This window comes from Pollachius pollachius (assembly GCF_949987615.1).
Source record: "Pollachius pollachius genome assembly, chromosome: 2".
NCBI classification, from domain to species: Eukaryota; Metazoa; Chordata; class Actinopteri; order Gadiformes; family Gadidae; genus Pollachius; species Pollachius pollachius.
In genome coordinates, this window is record NC_136935.1 from 31285993 (window position 1) to 31302494 (window position 16502).

Here is a 16502-nt window from a genome sequence, read left to right on the forward strand (position 1 = left end):
TCACCCCCTTCCACATTTCGGGGCTTAGCTCGTGCGCGCTCTGTGTGTTTATTTTTATATTCAGATGTTAAGGATTGCTCCGGGAATAGGCCGTCCCTTTTCCCAGCAAGGGGAATTAATACTGTTTGAATGTTCCCTCCTTTTAGACTCTCAACGTCTAAAAGGAGGAATTTAGCTATGGAACCTACATAAGTCAAAACCTGACCACTCTTAAAAAAATACAAACAGAATAAATCAAGCAGACTGTTTATGATCTTGATCGGCCAGACTTTAAATGTGAGGGTGCTGGTGTGTGTCCGCACCTGTCTGCATGTTGGTTTGCTGTGCAGCCCACACGGTACGTAGGCACATGTACAAGCCATCCTGTAGGCATCAATACCTCCTTCTTTTCTTTTTCTCTGTTATGATTGTACGCAGGAATATTTTCTTAGCTTGTCAAACCTCCCACCGCCTTTGTCCACATGCCACATTGGATTGTATGTACGTCAAGTCAAATGTAACGCATGGGATGGGCTCCTATTCTGTGTGCGAGATCATAACTGCTGAAGTAGCCTTGTAGAGGATACCTGGCTACCCTGGACTACTCCTGGATTCATTCTAGAGCTTTAAAACGATGTCGTCCAGTCACCCTTTGAATGTGCATCCCCTGCAGACTAGAGCTGACACAGGCTATACAAGGTTACTTTTAATTGACCTGATTTGAGCCAAAGTGTTTCTCCATTGAGACTACTTTGACCTATGGAAAATACACACAGCTAATCCAACATAATGCAATGAGTTTGGGTTTAAGCTGATTGCATGGCAAACGTAAGAATATTTTAATAATTGCATGCTGGTCAGCTTCCACATAGGATAGCATAGCATATGTTTCTTGTTTCTGCAAACAGTGTCAACCCCTGGCCTTTAAGTATTCAAATGATACGGTAGTATGCCAAACACACACATACACTACCAATATAATAAGACTCATAGTTTTGGTTCAGGTCTCCAGCTCCTCCCCCTCACGCAGACTTTCCCTTCGTGCAAATACTTTGTCTGTCGCTCATGTTGTTCATCCTTTCTCTCCATCTGTCTTGTCTTCTTCCCTTTTTTATCACTCTGTCTGAATGCCTAACCCCCGCCTTCCTCCCCCTCTCCTCTCATCTCTGCGTCTCCCTCAGGAAGAGTCTCTGTGTTATCTGGGATATGGAGGATTTGCTCAGCTTAAAAGTCACTTGCCTGACCTCCCCTCCCCGCTCCGTCTATCCGCGACTATCTACTGTTGTCCAAAGGAATGCTACTCCTTCCCCAGGAACCACGCGCTGCTCCATGCTAATCCTGTACCTGCGCTTCCATCATCTACCCCCCCCCCGCCCCTTCCATTCTTCTCCTGCCTACACTCCATCTTCTTTTGGTACGCTCTCTGTTTCTCATCTTCCCGTCTGCTGACTAAAATGGTTGATATGCACATATTGAATTTCTTCAGTGATGTGGAGGAATGCTAATGTATCATAACCATATTATAGTACTTAGAGGAGACGAATGGTGCCAAGTGCTATCTGGAGAATCAAACCTCTGGAAAAGTGCCTTTACTTTCCATTTCCATCCCGCCCGCCTCCCCAACTCTAACCCAGCCCCTCCCCCCCACCAACCCTGAAAAAAAAAGATCTCCCCATTTTCTCTTCCCGCTTATGGAAATATAGAGTTAAAAAAAAGCTCTTCTGAAATTCAGTTAAACAATGGCGTAGTTGTATTCAATAATGCAATTCTCGAGGGTTTGAGTAATGTAACCTAAACAAAGCGGAGGCCAAAGCCTTTTTGACATCAGATTTTTGGTACAGTCGAAGACGTTGAATAAATATTGTTTCACAAATGTTCCTTTTATGTATACATTTGAAACAAGATCCCTGAGGCTGAGTGTAATGTACCGAACCGTCTTATTTTATTTGTGTATATGTGGAGTAACCCATCAAGCACTATAAGAAGAACCTTTTTAAATGTTTATTTTTTTGAAGTCTTACAGTTTCTTTGTTACCGGGACCCTCCCAAGTCAGCATTGAGTTGACTCCACTGCAACACACACATGTTGTCTTATTAAGCTGAAAATACAGAACAACCTTTTAACGATTCAATAAAGCATCAGAATAACGACCAACAGCTGCGTAAAAAGCTTTGCGAGGGAGACTCATACAGAGAGTCCCGCCCTGCGAGGACACGTGTGAGTGCTGAAGTCAGGCTCCGACACGGAGACCGCGCTTCTCATCCTCGTCTTCTTCTTCTCCTTCCTTTGTGTTGTTTTTCGTTTTGTTTTTTTTACATTTTATTTCTTAATACTCTATGTCTGTAGTTCTTTTTATTGATCTCCTTTTCCTTCCTCGTATTGTTGTTGTTGTTATTACGAGTGTGTGTGTGTGTGTGTGTGTGTGTGTGTGTGTGTGTTTGTGTGTGTCTGTGTGTGTGTGTGTGTGTGTGTGTGTATGTGTGTGTGTGTGTGTGATGACTCACCCTGAGCAGGGCTGTTGGGCTTGGCTGGCGGCTCACGGCTCCACATCCCCGAACGGCTCCAAAAAGGCAAGCCCTGCCTCGCTCGGCCAGCGCCTGTGTTTGTTCCTCCGTGTGTGTGTTTGTGTGTGTGTGTGTTGCTTAGTGCATGCCTATTCTGTCTGTCTGTTTACGTGTGCGTATTTGTGTACATTTGTGTGTATGTTTGTGTTTGCATAATATGTGTGTATATGGCCTTATTTATGTTAGTGTGTGAATGTGTGTGTGTGTGTGTTTTTGTGTCTAAATGTGTGTAACCAAAGGTGTGTCACTGAGGCTGTGTGCCTGCATTTGTATGCTTGCCTGTGTCTGTGCACATACTTGTGTATATGTGTGTGTGTGTATGTGTGTGTGTGTGTTTGTGCATGCGTATGCATGTTTATGTGTGTTAGTGTGTGTGTGTGTGTGTGTGTGTGTGTGTGTGTGTGTGTGTGTGTGTGTGTCTGTGTGTGTAAAATCCAGGCCTGCATTGTGCGTACTGAGAGCCAGGAAGCCTTAGCAGCATCTGACGTGGCAGCTTTCAGCGTGACCATTCCAACTCACTCCTTCTGGCTCAAACCGTCCCATAATAACTCCCCATACTGCTGCACGTGGATCCAGCGCCTAGCACACCAAAATAAAAATCAAAATGACAAAGAAAATTATCTATATGGTCAGGAATGTCTTCACAACTCAGTGCTGTATTGAAGATAGCACACGCAAATGAGCTCAGTGCGTAGTGCTTTAGCGGCCGAGCTGTTAAGATGGCGGTGTTTGGTAATGCAGTGGAGAGAAACAGGGGAAGGTACTGAGAGACGGAGGGAGAGGCTGGGTCCGGGCTCAGGAGGGGTGCATGTGGTTCCAGAGGTAATTCTCTTACCCACTAAACCACCTCCAGGCATTTCCAAGTAACTTACAGGTAATACAAATGTGCTACCCATTACATGCCAGCTGTATGCTATTAGGGCCATGCCAATTAGCTTGTCAAAATGCCAACCATAGGCCATTAAGTGATTTTCTCCCATTTTGCCCTCCTAAAGAGTAGGGGCGGGGGAGTATATAATGTACAATTATTTACAATAACACATTTTTTGACTTTCCTTGACTTTATAAGGCATTTCTTATTCACACGTGTCTTTCTCATGTGAAGAGCGAACGCCGCAAAGGTTAAAGTCATAAACGTAGCATCGAGCCGTCTCCAAGCTGCGGGTGTCATGCGAGTCGGTACAACCCCAGCGCATTTATTCTCCACTAGCCTCCGCTTCCCTCTTGGCTCTGCGTGCCTGTTTATGTAGGAGCTGCCTCTTTAATGGAGGTGGGATCACCCCCCTTTTTATGTCCTTTCGCAGGGACCTGCACTTATGGTCGTCTGTCTGGGCTGCTGTGGTCCCCTCTGAGGCTAGGGGCTGGTGGCCGCACGCCCTGGGACGACCGGCAGCGCGGTCACCTCGGGAGATAACTGTACACACACACACTCGATCTCCACCCCACCACGGAGAAGGGAGGAGGGCTTTGAAAATGGAAAGAATGGGGTTGGAGATAAGGAGGGCTTTTCAAAGTGATTTAGTGAACGCAGTAAATGTGTTTATGCTACACGATGCGCTGAGAGTATATCTTTATATCTGTGTGTGTGTGTTTGTTTATCTAAAACCTTTCAGCCTCCGGTCCGTCATGCATGTGTTTTGAATGCATGTATTTTCGGGAGGGAGGGGATCATAGCGCCTACACCAACATCTGAGGGGCTAAACGAATCACAACGCTTCATGACCCCCCTGATCAGCCAATCATGGAGCAGGTCCCTAAGAACAAATTGATTTACCTCTGCAGAGAAACTACTTTGTCTTTGTTTCCGAGTGCAAAGTGTTAGCTATAATATTTAATAAGATAGTTTCGCGAACAAAAACAGAAACATATCAAACATAGTCTGTCAATTTCAATGCAAGAATGACCATTGAAATTGACAGACTATTGAATTGATTAAATTAGTAAGCCAAAGGAAAGGTATTTACCTTTTCTGCAAGGACAGAGGAATAATCAATATGTTTGACTCTTTTCGAGTCTAGTCGAGCTGCAAGAGAGAGACATTAAAAGTGCAAGAGTGAGAGGGAGACAAAAAGACAATGAAAGTGCAGGAGAGAGATGGAGGTCAAGAGACAGGGAATGTGCAAGAGGGAGAAGGAGTGCAGGAAAGAGGGGGAAAAGAGGGGACTTTCTCAGCAAGAGGAGAGAAAGTGGCCTAGAGAGATGGATAAAGTTATAGATCAACCAGACGGAGACGGAAAAACATCCTAGAAATAAGATCAACATTTCGCAATTCCTACTGCTATGTTTCTTTTTACTGGTTTAAAATTATTTGTTCATTTGTTAACATAGAGTAGTAATTAGGTAGCATAAGCATAAAGGGTGTGTGTCTTTGTATGTGTGTGTGTGTGTGTGTGTCTTTGTGTGTGTGTGTGTGTGTGTGTGTGTGTTGGTGTGTGTGTGTGTCTTTGTATGTGTGTTTGTGTGTGTGTGTGTGTGTGTGTGTGTGTGTGTGTGTGTGTGTGTTGGTGTGCTTGCGTGGGACCATGCCCGGCTGTGGGGGTAAGGCTGGCATCTGGCCTGGTAGAGCGAGGGTAATAAAAGAAGAAGAGAGAGGGAGAGATAGTCTCTCAATTGTGCATCTCTTGTGGAGAGCCGGTCTGTTTGGCAGAGCTGGGGGATTAAGGGAAAGGAATATATCTGTTTATATATATATATATATTTATTTCCTTCGAATTTAGTGAGACTTTGGCCTGTGTGTGTGTGTGTGTGTGTGTGTGTGTGTGTGTGTGTGTGTGTGTGTGTGTGTGTGTGTGTGTGTGTACATTTGTGCGTGCATGCATGTGTGCGATATGCATTCCATTGTCGGTATGCATGCTGGCCCTGGAAGTTTGGGACCATGAAATGACGAGACCTTATCTAATGTACACACACATGTTAAGTCATATACACAAACACTGACACAAACACACGCACCGTATTCAGTTCACTTCAGAGGCACTTACGATCATACAGTTGCCTAACTTGTGTAGCACTTTGGATATAATGCCAAAGGACTAAATGTAAACAATATACTTTTAATGTGAAAGAAAAGTGAGGTCAAACTATACGTCTCTCACCTTAATATGTGCTTAATACATTTAAAGCGTAAATTAATCTGGTCTTTCTGATTGGATGGTCCCAGACCGAGCCCTGTTCTGGTAGCTGGTTCCTGGCTCACACTCTGGCATCGCTGTCCCCAGCTCTCTAAAACAACCTCTCTCTCTCTCTCTCTCTCTCTCTCTCTCTCCTCTCTCTCTCTCTCTTTCTCTCTCTCTCTCTCTCTCTCTCTCTCTCTCTCTCGCTCTCTCCCAGCCTTATGCCACAAATGGCTTCCAGACTTTCACACATAGTAATGCCTTAGTGTGTAAACAGGCCTAATTATGAATGATGCACAGACACTGTGTTTAACATCAATCTGTCCTGATGGGGGACGAGAGGAAAGCGTGAAGGAAATGTTTTATATTTCCTCTCTCGGGAACTCGGACGGACAAATTAGTTTGCGATGCATGGAAACAGCAGTTTGGTCAGTCATTTGAATAAAAATAAATGATTACAAATAAGTGACTGTGTGTGTGAGTGTGTGTGCTTGTGTGTGTGTGCGTGTTTGCGTGTGTGTGTGGAGTTCAAGCTGAAGACGACCCAAATAACTTTTTTTTCATTTGAAATTTGACTATGAGTATCAGGGAGGGATACTGGCCATCCTGCTGGCTGCTGCCAGCGTGTGTCTTGGTGCTCTGTTGCCAGGGGGGCCGGGTGTGGGCAGAGCAGGGGGGTCTTACTACGTCCGGCCCTCCTTGTGCACCTTGCCTCCACCACACCTCCCACTGAAGGGAAACAAAAAACATGGACAATTGGCTGAAGGCAGTTGAAAAGTTTTCCCTCCTGTCTTGCGTATTCGCCCATTCTCTCTCTATCTCTAACGCATTCACCCTCTCTGCCCCCACCCCTTTCTCTATCTGACTCCCTCTCACTCTCTCACCCGTTCGCTCTCTCGCTCTCTCTCTCTCTCTGTCTCTCTGTCTCTGTCCCTCTCTCTCTCTCGCTCTCTCTCTCTTTAAAATGGCCGGTTGCCTGTACCTCATATAAATGTGTCTGTGTTGGGCAAAGTTTAGCACAGGGTAGTGATTGTTTCCTGAATATTTAATTTCAATGCAAGGCACAAACAGTTCAGGGATAAAAATGATAATACCGGAACAACTGTAGATTATCCAAATATCTTTGCACATAGATTTAGAGGTATATTAGAGGTATATATTTAATGCAAACATAAAGAAATGTAGAGGACATATGTTATCCTATATTTGCTTTTATTATTCCACTTACTTTACATTTATCAACTCGACCTTTATCAGAGAAAATAAAAAAGAAAACATTGCCACCCTCACCTGTCATCGGAGTGGCATTATCACATGATCTAATAAAAACTTCAAAGTCAGGAGGAATCAAATGGCTCAAAGTCACGTGTCCCTGCCCTATTTAATACCTTCCTACCAAGTTCACGTATCTTTTTCAGCCATTTGTTTTAGGTAAAAGAGATGCAGAGATTCAAAAAAACCTATTAGATGAAGAATATTTATTTAATTAGACAGCTATTTAAATACCAAAGGACTATTTGGCTATTTTTGTTTATATTGTTGTATTAGGTTGTATTCAATAATTAATATTTGGCGGTAATTACATAATTATGGCCAATATGTCCATAATTGTAATATTTGAAATAAACATATTTTAGTCAAACACCATTAGAATAATATATGAAATTGAATCATAATCAAATAGCCTATATTCTGATCAGTACCGTGGAATATAATTTTTAAACCCCATTCCAACGCAAGGTATTGCAATTGAACATGATTATTCTTTTTAACATGACTATGGTTTAATTTGAACTAATGGCTGTATGAAAAGACGATCAATGCATTTTTTTTGTTCTTTGAATCATTTGTATGCATTTTATGAACGTTGCCCTTTAGAACCCAATCTTTAATTTTCCCTGGAACATTTTATTAGCGGCTGATATTATTAGCCCCATGTGAACGGTTTATATTTTATTTTCCTCATCGGTTAATCCTAGGCCTATTTTTGCGTTCCTGCGTTCCTACACCAAAAATCGAAATATTGCTGCATTAGTAGGCCTATGAGTCATGACGAGGCGTCGTTGAAATTCAAGAGGCACCATAAAATCAATTTATGGACTAATCTTGTTCCCTTTGGCATTTACTAACGTAAAAGCATTGATTCATTAAGTCTTGCTTTGCACCGGCCGTTTCCGTGTAGCTATCCTACACTTTGTTTGCTGTGTTACTTTAAATGATCGTCCACCCTCTCTCTCTCTCTCATTTGCAGAGCTAAAGGACGCGTTTAACGTTCCTCTATGGTTGAACCGAGTCCAGAGCGGGAAGGAGTGTTTTAGTTGTGAGGTCGCGGGAGGAGCTGACCTATTTGGCTGCTGGTCGCCCTCGCGCCGGGCCTCTGCTCGGCTCTCTGCTCGGTTCGGTGTTTATAGCGCAGCTCCCCGTCTTAACGGAGTAGATATTTAGATTAATAAGCACATGCATTTTGTAACTTTTTATTTAGCATCCACCATACGCATACCCAACCCAACGGGCGAACCGACGTGTAGGCCTACAGACCGGGAGGGAAGACAATTCAACGAGTCACACTGAAAGGTGGCTTCCCCTCTGCAGCGTGCATTATTCTGAGGTATTTATGTGACAGCCTGAAGTGTAGACCGACGGACACGTTTTGCTTAATGCCACTTGATTTTTCAGTAAAGCGTTCATGCTTGTTAAGACCCGTGGCTAGGTGCTCATTTGAAGATAACCCTCACTTTAGAGAATCTATTATAATTTTGCCAAATACATGGATTTATTTGAATGGGTTTAAGGCGTTCGCTTTTGTTCCTTTGAATTGGGCAACCCCGCTGCACGGCTGAAACAGCTCCTGAATAGGTTTCCCCTCAAATGGATGTTGATTATAGCTTACTCGTTTTAGTAGTCCACGTTGTCTGGACTTAAAGACAACCCTTCGCGATCCATCACAATATAGGAATGAATCCATAAGGCAAATACGAAACCTTTGACCATGCGGTCCTCTCAGAGGCAGGCCTGTTGAAGCCACAGACCCAGCGATGCCTGTAAAGGTGACCTTTTGTGACACCTTTACGTGAGTCTAGACCTATCACCTGCCCGTGTCTGAATAAAAACTGTCGGGCCTGTGTCCCAAATTATGTGGGCTTTTTTTTTTTTTTTATCAAACCGTCACTTGATGTAGGCCTGTGGCTCCGCAGAGTTCACAGATTTTGCTCTGGTTTAACGATCTCTTTGTGTCTCTCCTGCCAGTTGTTACAATTCTTACAATTCAGCCCCTTAAAACCGAGGCAGCTTTCATTCTTTTCTCCGGTCCTTTCTATATCCCAGGCCTTCAGCTGGCCAGATTGTCTCGCGGTGCCTGTCGACCGAAGGTCACCGTTGTAGATGGGAGAGCGTGGTACGCAGAGATAAGATGTGCTGTCACTCAAACAATCACACCTACACACCAGCATATAGCCACGTGGTTCATTTTCTGTCAATACCATTCCTTCATTCAATTAAAAAATGTTCGGCTCAATATCACATTTATTTTTAAGAAATGCAGTGACAGTGACAAACCATAGCCACTAAAATATTTGCTGTCTTTTGCTTTTAGATCTAAATCATATTTTAATGTAGCCTACTTAAATAAGTAGAAATATTAGTACAATATTACAGATAAACGTGAATAAATATACCTTTATAGTTACAAAGTATTGTATTAAAGATACACAAATAAATATATAAAACACAAAGACATCAATTAACATGTAGGCCTATAGTTACATTTTGTAAATTCATGCGAGGACATACAATATATATTTTCATGGTGCCTCCTCTAGATGTCTCCGTTCTTGTTTTAGCTTCAAATAAATTGTTTAATTTAAATTTCTAACAAACATACTCATAGTCATACTTTTAATTATTGCCCCCTTCATAACAATATTTAGACGGGAGACATTATATGTAATGGATTTTTGGAAAAACTGTTCAGTTCAACTCTAATGAGTTAACACACAAACAAACATGCGGACGCACGCATGCACACACTCCCCAACACCCACACACACATAAAAATACAAACACAGACACACAAACACACACACACACACTCTAATTCAAATCCCTCATCCTGTCTGCCCTTAATATTGGACTCATTTTCTCTTTGCTGGTCGCATTCTGAGCGTGGTGTTTAGCATGTGAACTCAGGTGTTTCCCCGCGTATGACTGGCACCAGCCAGGCCTCATCTGGCTGCAGGCGGGCCCCACCTCCCAGTCCTCGGTCCCCAGTCTAACTCTGGGACCCGGCCGGTTAGCCAGTTAGCCAGCTAGCCAGCCACTAGTAAGCCAGCCAGCCAGGTAGTCTCACCACGGCCAACCCGCTTGCCGGGCCGGCGGCCCTTCGGCCAACCACCTCTCGGGGGCCAGATAGTCAACCAATCATTCACGCAGCCCGCCAGCTAGTCAAATAACCATCCAGCCGTCCAGAGCGCACAGTGTGCCAGCCAGTCAATCTGCAGCTAGTGCAGTCAGCCACCAGCAGGCAGGCTCTACAGTCATCCAGGGGGGGGGGAGCCAGTGCTGCAGGTCCCGGCTGCCAAGCGGGGGGGGGGGGGGGGGGGGGCATGGTCTTTGTGGTGCGCTCACACTACCCACTACCCCCAGTCACATGGCAGCTCCTACCGCCCGAGCCAGATCCATCAGCTAGCTGTTTGTATCTGTCTGTATGTGTCTTCCAGGCTTCACAATACCCCCATAAATCCCTTCGTACACGGCACAGGTCGATGGTGTCGTTCAGACGATGTGAATGGAGGGACGTGCTACTCTGATGCTGGAAGGGTGACAAGCCAACACTGCGTTAAGGAGTGTGTACTGTATGGACGTATTTCGACATTTGTCTATACTTTGATTTGTTTACATAAATGCATATGTATTGGTTCTGCTGACCGACTGTCTAAAAGGCACAGCTTCTCAAGCTATATAGATGGGGCGGGGCCACAGGCAGCGTGGTCGTTGTCCTCCTCGCTTTGTGTGTTAAACCCAGGAACAGCTGCTGGTCTGAGGGTCTGGTGGGATTTTGGGCCTGCGTTTTCTCATGCCATCCCGTGCCAAGGTAGTGTGACGCGGGTGGGGAGCGGGTGGGGAGGAGGCGGAGGGTGTTGTTTTATAGGCTGCTTAGCAACCACGCCGGTGACGAAGGAAGAGCTGTAGGAAGAGGAAGGGGAAGTGTGGAAGGTGGCGACGGTCTCGATGGCGTGCTTGTAAAACGAATCCTAAAATTAATAGATTGGGAAGTTGTCTTGCTAATGGTGTGCCTGCTGTCTGTGCCACACACATAACGACCCTATTAAATTCTGCCTCTCCCCGCCCTCTCTCTCTCTCTCTCTCTCTCTCTCTCTCTCTCTCTCTCTCTCTCCCTCTCTCTCTCTGCCTTAGCGGCTCACTCATTCACTTGCTCAGTCCATGCGAGGGCTCGCTCATTTTCTCGCTCTTCTTTTCTCACTCTATTTTTCCACTATACCAACCCACCAGCCAACCCACGCACCCACCCAGCAACCAGCCCAACAACACCCCAACCTCAAGTCTCCCCCCACCTCTCTCTCTCTCTCCCCCCTTCTCCTCTGCCATTCCTCCCTTCCCTCCCTTTCAGTGGTAGGAGCGTGCGTATTGGCTGGGCTTTTTGAGAGTCGGTGCCAAATAGGTGGGCCCTCTGCGTGTTGGCACAGACTCACTCAATGGTTAGGGAAAGGCAAGTGGAGGGAAACAGAGAGAGAGGGAGAGAGAGAGAGAGAGTTGGAGAGAAAGAGAGCAGCCAGAGAGAAGCCTCACTCTGGTCTGCCAGCGGTCGTGTAGCCCGTCCAACATTGATTCGGTCCTCTTGTTTTGTTGTTGTGTTTTTTGGAGGGGGGGTACTCTCTTCTCTTCTTCTTCTTCTTCTTCTTCTTCCGCGTTTGGTGCACCCCCACTCCCATCCCATCCCCCCCTCCTCCTCCCTTACTCCCTCCCCCCCGTCCAAATCTGTCAATCCCTTGCCGTGAGTCGTTACGCAGAACCTACCGGACTGAACCGGTAGCGCGCCGTGCATTGCCAAGCCTTTTTTTTTTTTCTCACTTGTTTTTCTTTTTTCAATAGAATCTATTCACTTTAGAAATCCTGCAAGAATTTTCTTGGATTTTTTTTTCTATTTCTATATTTTCTGTATTTATTGATTTTTTTTTCCATACTTTAACATCTACTTCTTCGGAGAAAGAGGCTGTTGAACTTTTCTGTCCTCTTCTTCTTCAGTGCTTGGGAATGGCACTACTCGAGCCGTTGCTGTGAGAGTACCTCCTGTATTTTGGTTCCGGTATTACACTTTTCCCCCACTCATATGAGCACCTACCCCCCACCACCCACTCGCCCAGCGAGCTACTCTGGACAATTTTTCATACATCTTCTCTGCCCATTCGTAGTATTTCTAAGTTATTTTTTTGCTCTTTAGTTTTCTGCAATTACTTGATCGCTTGTTGCGGTGGTTCTGACCCACATCAGTCGCTGAACAATTGGAGCCTTTTGGGGGTTTCTTTATACACGGAGGGCTGAGTTTATGATGAGAGAGAGAAATGGTAAATACCTGGTTAATGTTGTCTCGCCATCTTATTTTCTTATTCATAACAACACAATGCAATTTGAGGATAATTCTGAACATTGCAATTTTGCAATTTGCAATTTGAGGATAAATGTATTCTCCAAAGGCTTTTCGTCATTTTTGGCTGTGTTTTTTCTTTATAATTCAGAGTTGTCATAGAAGTGAATGTCTTTTGTGCTTTCGGTGTTGTTAGAAAAACATGCATTCTTTTATTTTAGCTTTAGATGCTTTCTCAGTAAAAGGTTTTTTTAAGCAAATGTATTCCTGAATTTATACATATTTTTTAAGAAAAATACTTAATAATACGACTTTCAACAGCATATTCACAGTGGCTGTAATTGTTAAAATATATATATTCTTTGTTGCTTCCTGTTTGCCAACAGTGTTGTGTTGTATTGCAGTGAGGACATTTTATAATTCGCTGTAACGTCTACATTTTGTTGGGAGTGTTGTCTCTTCTCTCCCTCTTTCTCTTTCTCTCTCTACCCCCTCTCTCTGCCTCTCTTTCTCTCAATGCATCTCTCTCACTCTCTCTCTATCTCTCTCTCCCTGTCTCTCTCTCCCTCTCTCTCTCTCTCTCTCCTTCTGGCTCTCTCTCTCTCGGGCACCTCTCGCACATTCTCTCGTTCTGTTCTCACAGAGCAGGCGCAGCTTCTCCATGCTGCGCGCCGGCACTAACTGCTTCTCCTCTCTCTTCCCCTCTTCTCCCCCGCTCCCTCTCTCCCCGTCGTTCTCACCCCCCTTCTCCCCCTCTTTCTCCTCCGTGTCGGCCTGCCTGGCCCCCGCCCACACCTCCTCCTCCACCCTGCCCCCGTCCTCTCTGTCCTCCTCCTCCCTGATCCAGGATGAGTTCCATCCCTTCATCGAGGCCCTGCTGCCCCACGTCCGTGCCTTCGCCTACACCTGGTTCAACCTGCAGGCCCGCAAGCGCAAGTACTTCAAGAAGCACGAGAAGCGCATGTCCAAGGAGGAAGAGCGTGCGGTCAAGGACGAGCTGCTGGGCGAGAAGCCCGAGATCAAGCAGAAGTGGGCGTCGCGCCTGCTGGCCAAGCTGCGCAAGGACATCCGGCCCGAGTTCCGCGAGGACTTTGTGCTCACCATCACGGGCAAGAAGGCCCCGTGCTGCGTGCTGTCCAACCCCGACCAGAAGGGCAAGATCCGGCGTATCGACTGCCTGCGGCAGGCGGACAAGGTGTGGCGGCTGGACCTGGTGATGGTGATCCTGTTCAAGGGCAGCCCTCTGGAGAGCACGGACGGAGAACGGCTGGTCAAGTCGCCCCAGTGCTCCAACCACGGCCTGTGTGTCCAGCCCCATCACATCGGGGTGTCGGTGAAGGAGCTGGACCTCTACCTGGCCTACTTCGTCCACACGCCAGGTACGTGGCCCTACCACCTCTTATTGAGGGAGCGCAGCTGTGTCATTTGGGGGGGGGGGGGGGGGGGATGTGCGCACGAGAGTAACATGTGTGATGTGTGTGTGTGTGTGACGTGTGTGTGTTCCTGACATTTTCATGCACACACGCACAAACGTACACATACACATACAGGCGCACGCAGACGCACGCATACACACACACAAACATATGCCAACGTAGGACATATAAACCTGGGTACAAACATACGCACACACACACATATACGTCGACATAAGACATATAAATCTGGGTACAAACATGCACACGCATGCATACACAAATAACCTCATATTTATTCATATCAGATGGCAGCACTTTATTTTGAACCACATGTTTATTAAACCCGTCAAAGACATTTGGAACAACAAAAAAGAACAAGACATAAATATTTTGTTTTATAGATTTTATTATGTTTTCAATTAATATAATTTACTTATTAATTGATTAATGAATTAATGAATTATGAAGTGATGTTAAACATAGTAGATTATATAAAATGTGCATTGCTTTTTAATTAATATTTATTTATTTTCTCACATCTTCAATAGCAGATATGAAGTAAATACGTATATTAAGAAGACATTTGGCTGATGCTCTGGCTTGTATTTGTGCGTAACATTATTACACTGCATACGCACATACACTTTTTAGAACAGATATTGTCTGTGTGTTTGCACGCTGTAAGAATGTGTTCCTATGGCATAGAAATTATCATATTTTGTGATTTTGTAAGCATTGTACTTATTTGTTATGCTTTAGGATTTTTTTTAAACCTTGATGTAGCTTTATGGCTTTTTAAAGCTACTATTTAGTGCTGAGAGATTGGCTCGGTCATAAGTGGTGTGTGTGTGTGTGTATGTGTGTGTTTGTGTTCAACCCTAAAGTCAAACGCATGCATAATCATACAATCCTATGCGCTCATAGTTAGCATTGCAGTCATGGTCACATTCAAACAGGGGTTAAATATACTTATATTCAACTAAATAACCACCAACAAACAAGACATGAGCACAACACAAAAAGTCTGTCATCTACTTTTAGCCAAAGAGCGTTTGGTGTGCTGCGGACACTCAGACAGCCAACAGCCACAGTGCATGCTCTCGGCCAAACATTATCATAGATACAGTTGGATTCAGCCAAACATCACGGATACACACATACGTGATCCCCCACACACACTCGCGCATACACACACACTCACACGCAGCCAGCCGCTGCTGCAGTTCAGCGAAGTGTGTGTACTGTCGCTGGACGTGTAGCCAACACACTGGCCCTGTTGTAGATTTTTAAAACCTGGCCAAAAACACTGATCGCTCTCTCTCTCTCTCGCTCTTTTGCTGTTTCCCTCTATCTCTCTCACTCTCTCTCTAAAATTCAACACTGTTATGGCCAAAACCTTCAAAACACACTGTGCTTCGCCATTGACTGGCGACAAAAATATAAACACACACACAAACACACATTAACACATACACACATACACACACACACGCACACATACACATACACACACACACACACACACACACACACACACACACACACACAGACACACACACATACAAACAACCTAATATTATCTCAACTGAACATTTCTGGAGTCACCCAGTTTGGTACACACACACAAACACACACAAACACACACACACACACACACACACACACACACACACACACACACACACACACCACACACACACACACACACACACACACACACACACACACATACAATAAAAACAGATTTGTTCTTCAAACACACTAAATGATGCCCAAATATCTACACTAATTTGAATATAACCAAGCCCTCCTGCACCTGTCTCTCTTTCTCTATCTCACTCTCTATCTCACACACGCACACACACACACACACACACACACACACACACACACACACACACACACACACACACACTCACAGACAGGGCCGTAGACGGGGGCAAGGTCTTTGTGCGGCCCGGCTACAGCCTGGCAGTAGGTCCAGTCTGGCTGCGCTGGCATGTCTGCTACTATGATAAACAGAAGGCCTCAGGGAGGCTGTGTTGTGTGTTAGCGCACACTTCATTACCTAGTAACGCAACGTCATTTACTTATTTTGTATCAGTACCACTAATTCAAGCTACAATCACTTTTGCTATCATTGTATTATATTATTATCGTTGATTTTAATGACGTCGTCACAACATTAATTTATTTTGAGGTGTTCTTCCTGGTCATTTTAAATTGTAGATCATTTTCTTGGTTCATTTAGCAATGACATTTATACATTAACTCCAAAACAGAATGGAAATAAAATATTTTATGCCATTATAAATACATCTACATTATATTTGTAATTCTATTCAGAATTTCAATAAAAAATTGCCAGGCAATCACGGACAACAATCTAGTGCGGCTTTTTCCTCAGTAGGGTGTTCAACATTTTCTTTCTCAGGAGGTTGTTCAACATTTTCTGTCTCAGTAGGGTGTATAACATTTTCTTTCTCAGTTAGCAGTCTGAGTAAAATTGTCTCTTTTTCGATCACTGTGATTTTCCCTACTCTCATTGATAATAATTGTGATATCGAATAATTTTTTTTTTATTGACATAGCGATGGATTCAAACGAGCTCACACACACACACACACTCGCTCAATTACACATTATAAGCATTTAAGACATTTGCTATTTATATCAATCAATTAAAGAAACACTTTTAAATATAGTTTTTTGGTCTCTTTTACAGATATAATACAAATATTACATACAAAAGACATCTTTAGTTAAAGTGTGATTGTTCTATCGTTGTTGTTTTTAACAATGGCGCTGATGTTTTACGGCTCAGTT

General features: G+C 44.3%; 1 protein-coding gene across 15 annotated transcripts in view; it reads left to right on the forward strand.

Annotated features, from left to right (window-relative positions):
* The window catches only part of LOC307091791 (nuclear factor 1 X-type-like), a gene marked incomplete at its 3' end in the record, with an annotated part of 110094 nt that overhangs the window by 20697 nt on the left and 72895 nt on the right, over positions 1–16502 (forward strand). For all 15 annotated transcript variants that reach the window (XM_079758592.1, XM_079758605.1, XM_079758603.1 and 12 more), the window contains one exon: positions 13106–13637. In XM_079758592.1, coding sequence (XP_079614718.1) covers positions 13106–13637 — 532 coding nt within the window. The remainder of the gene's footprint in view (positions 1–13105; positions 13638–16502) is intronic.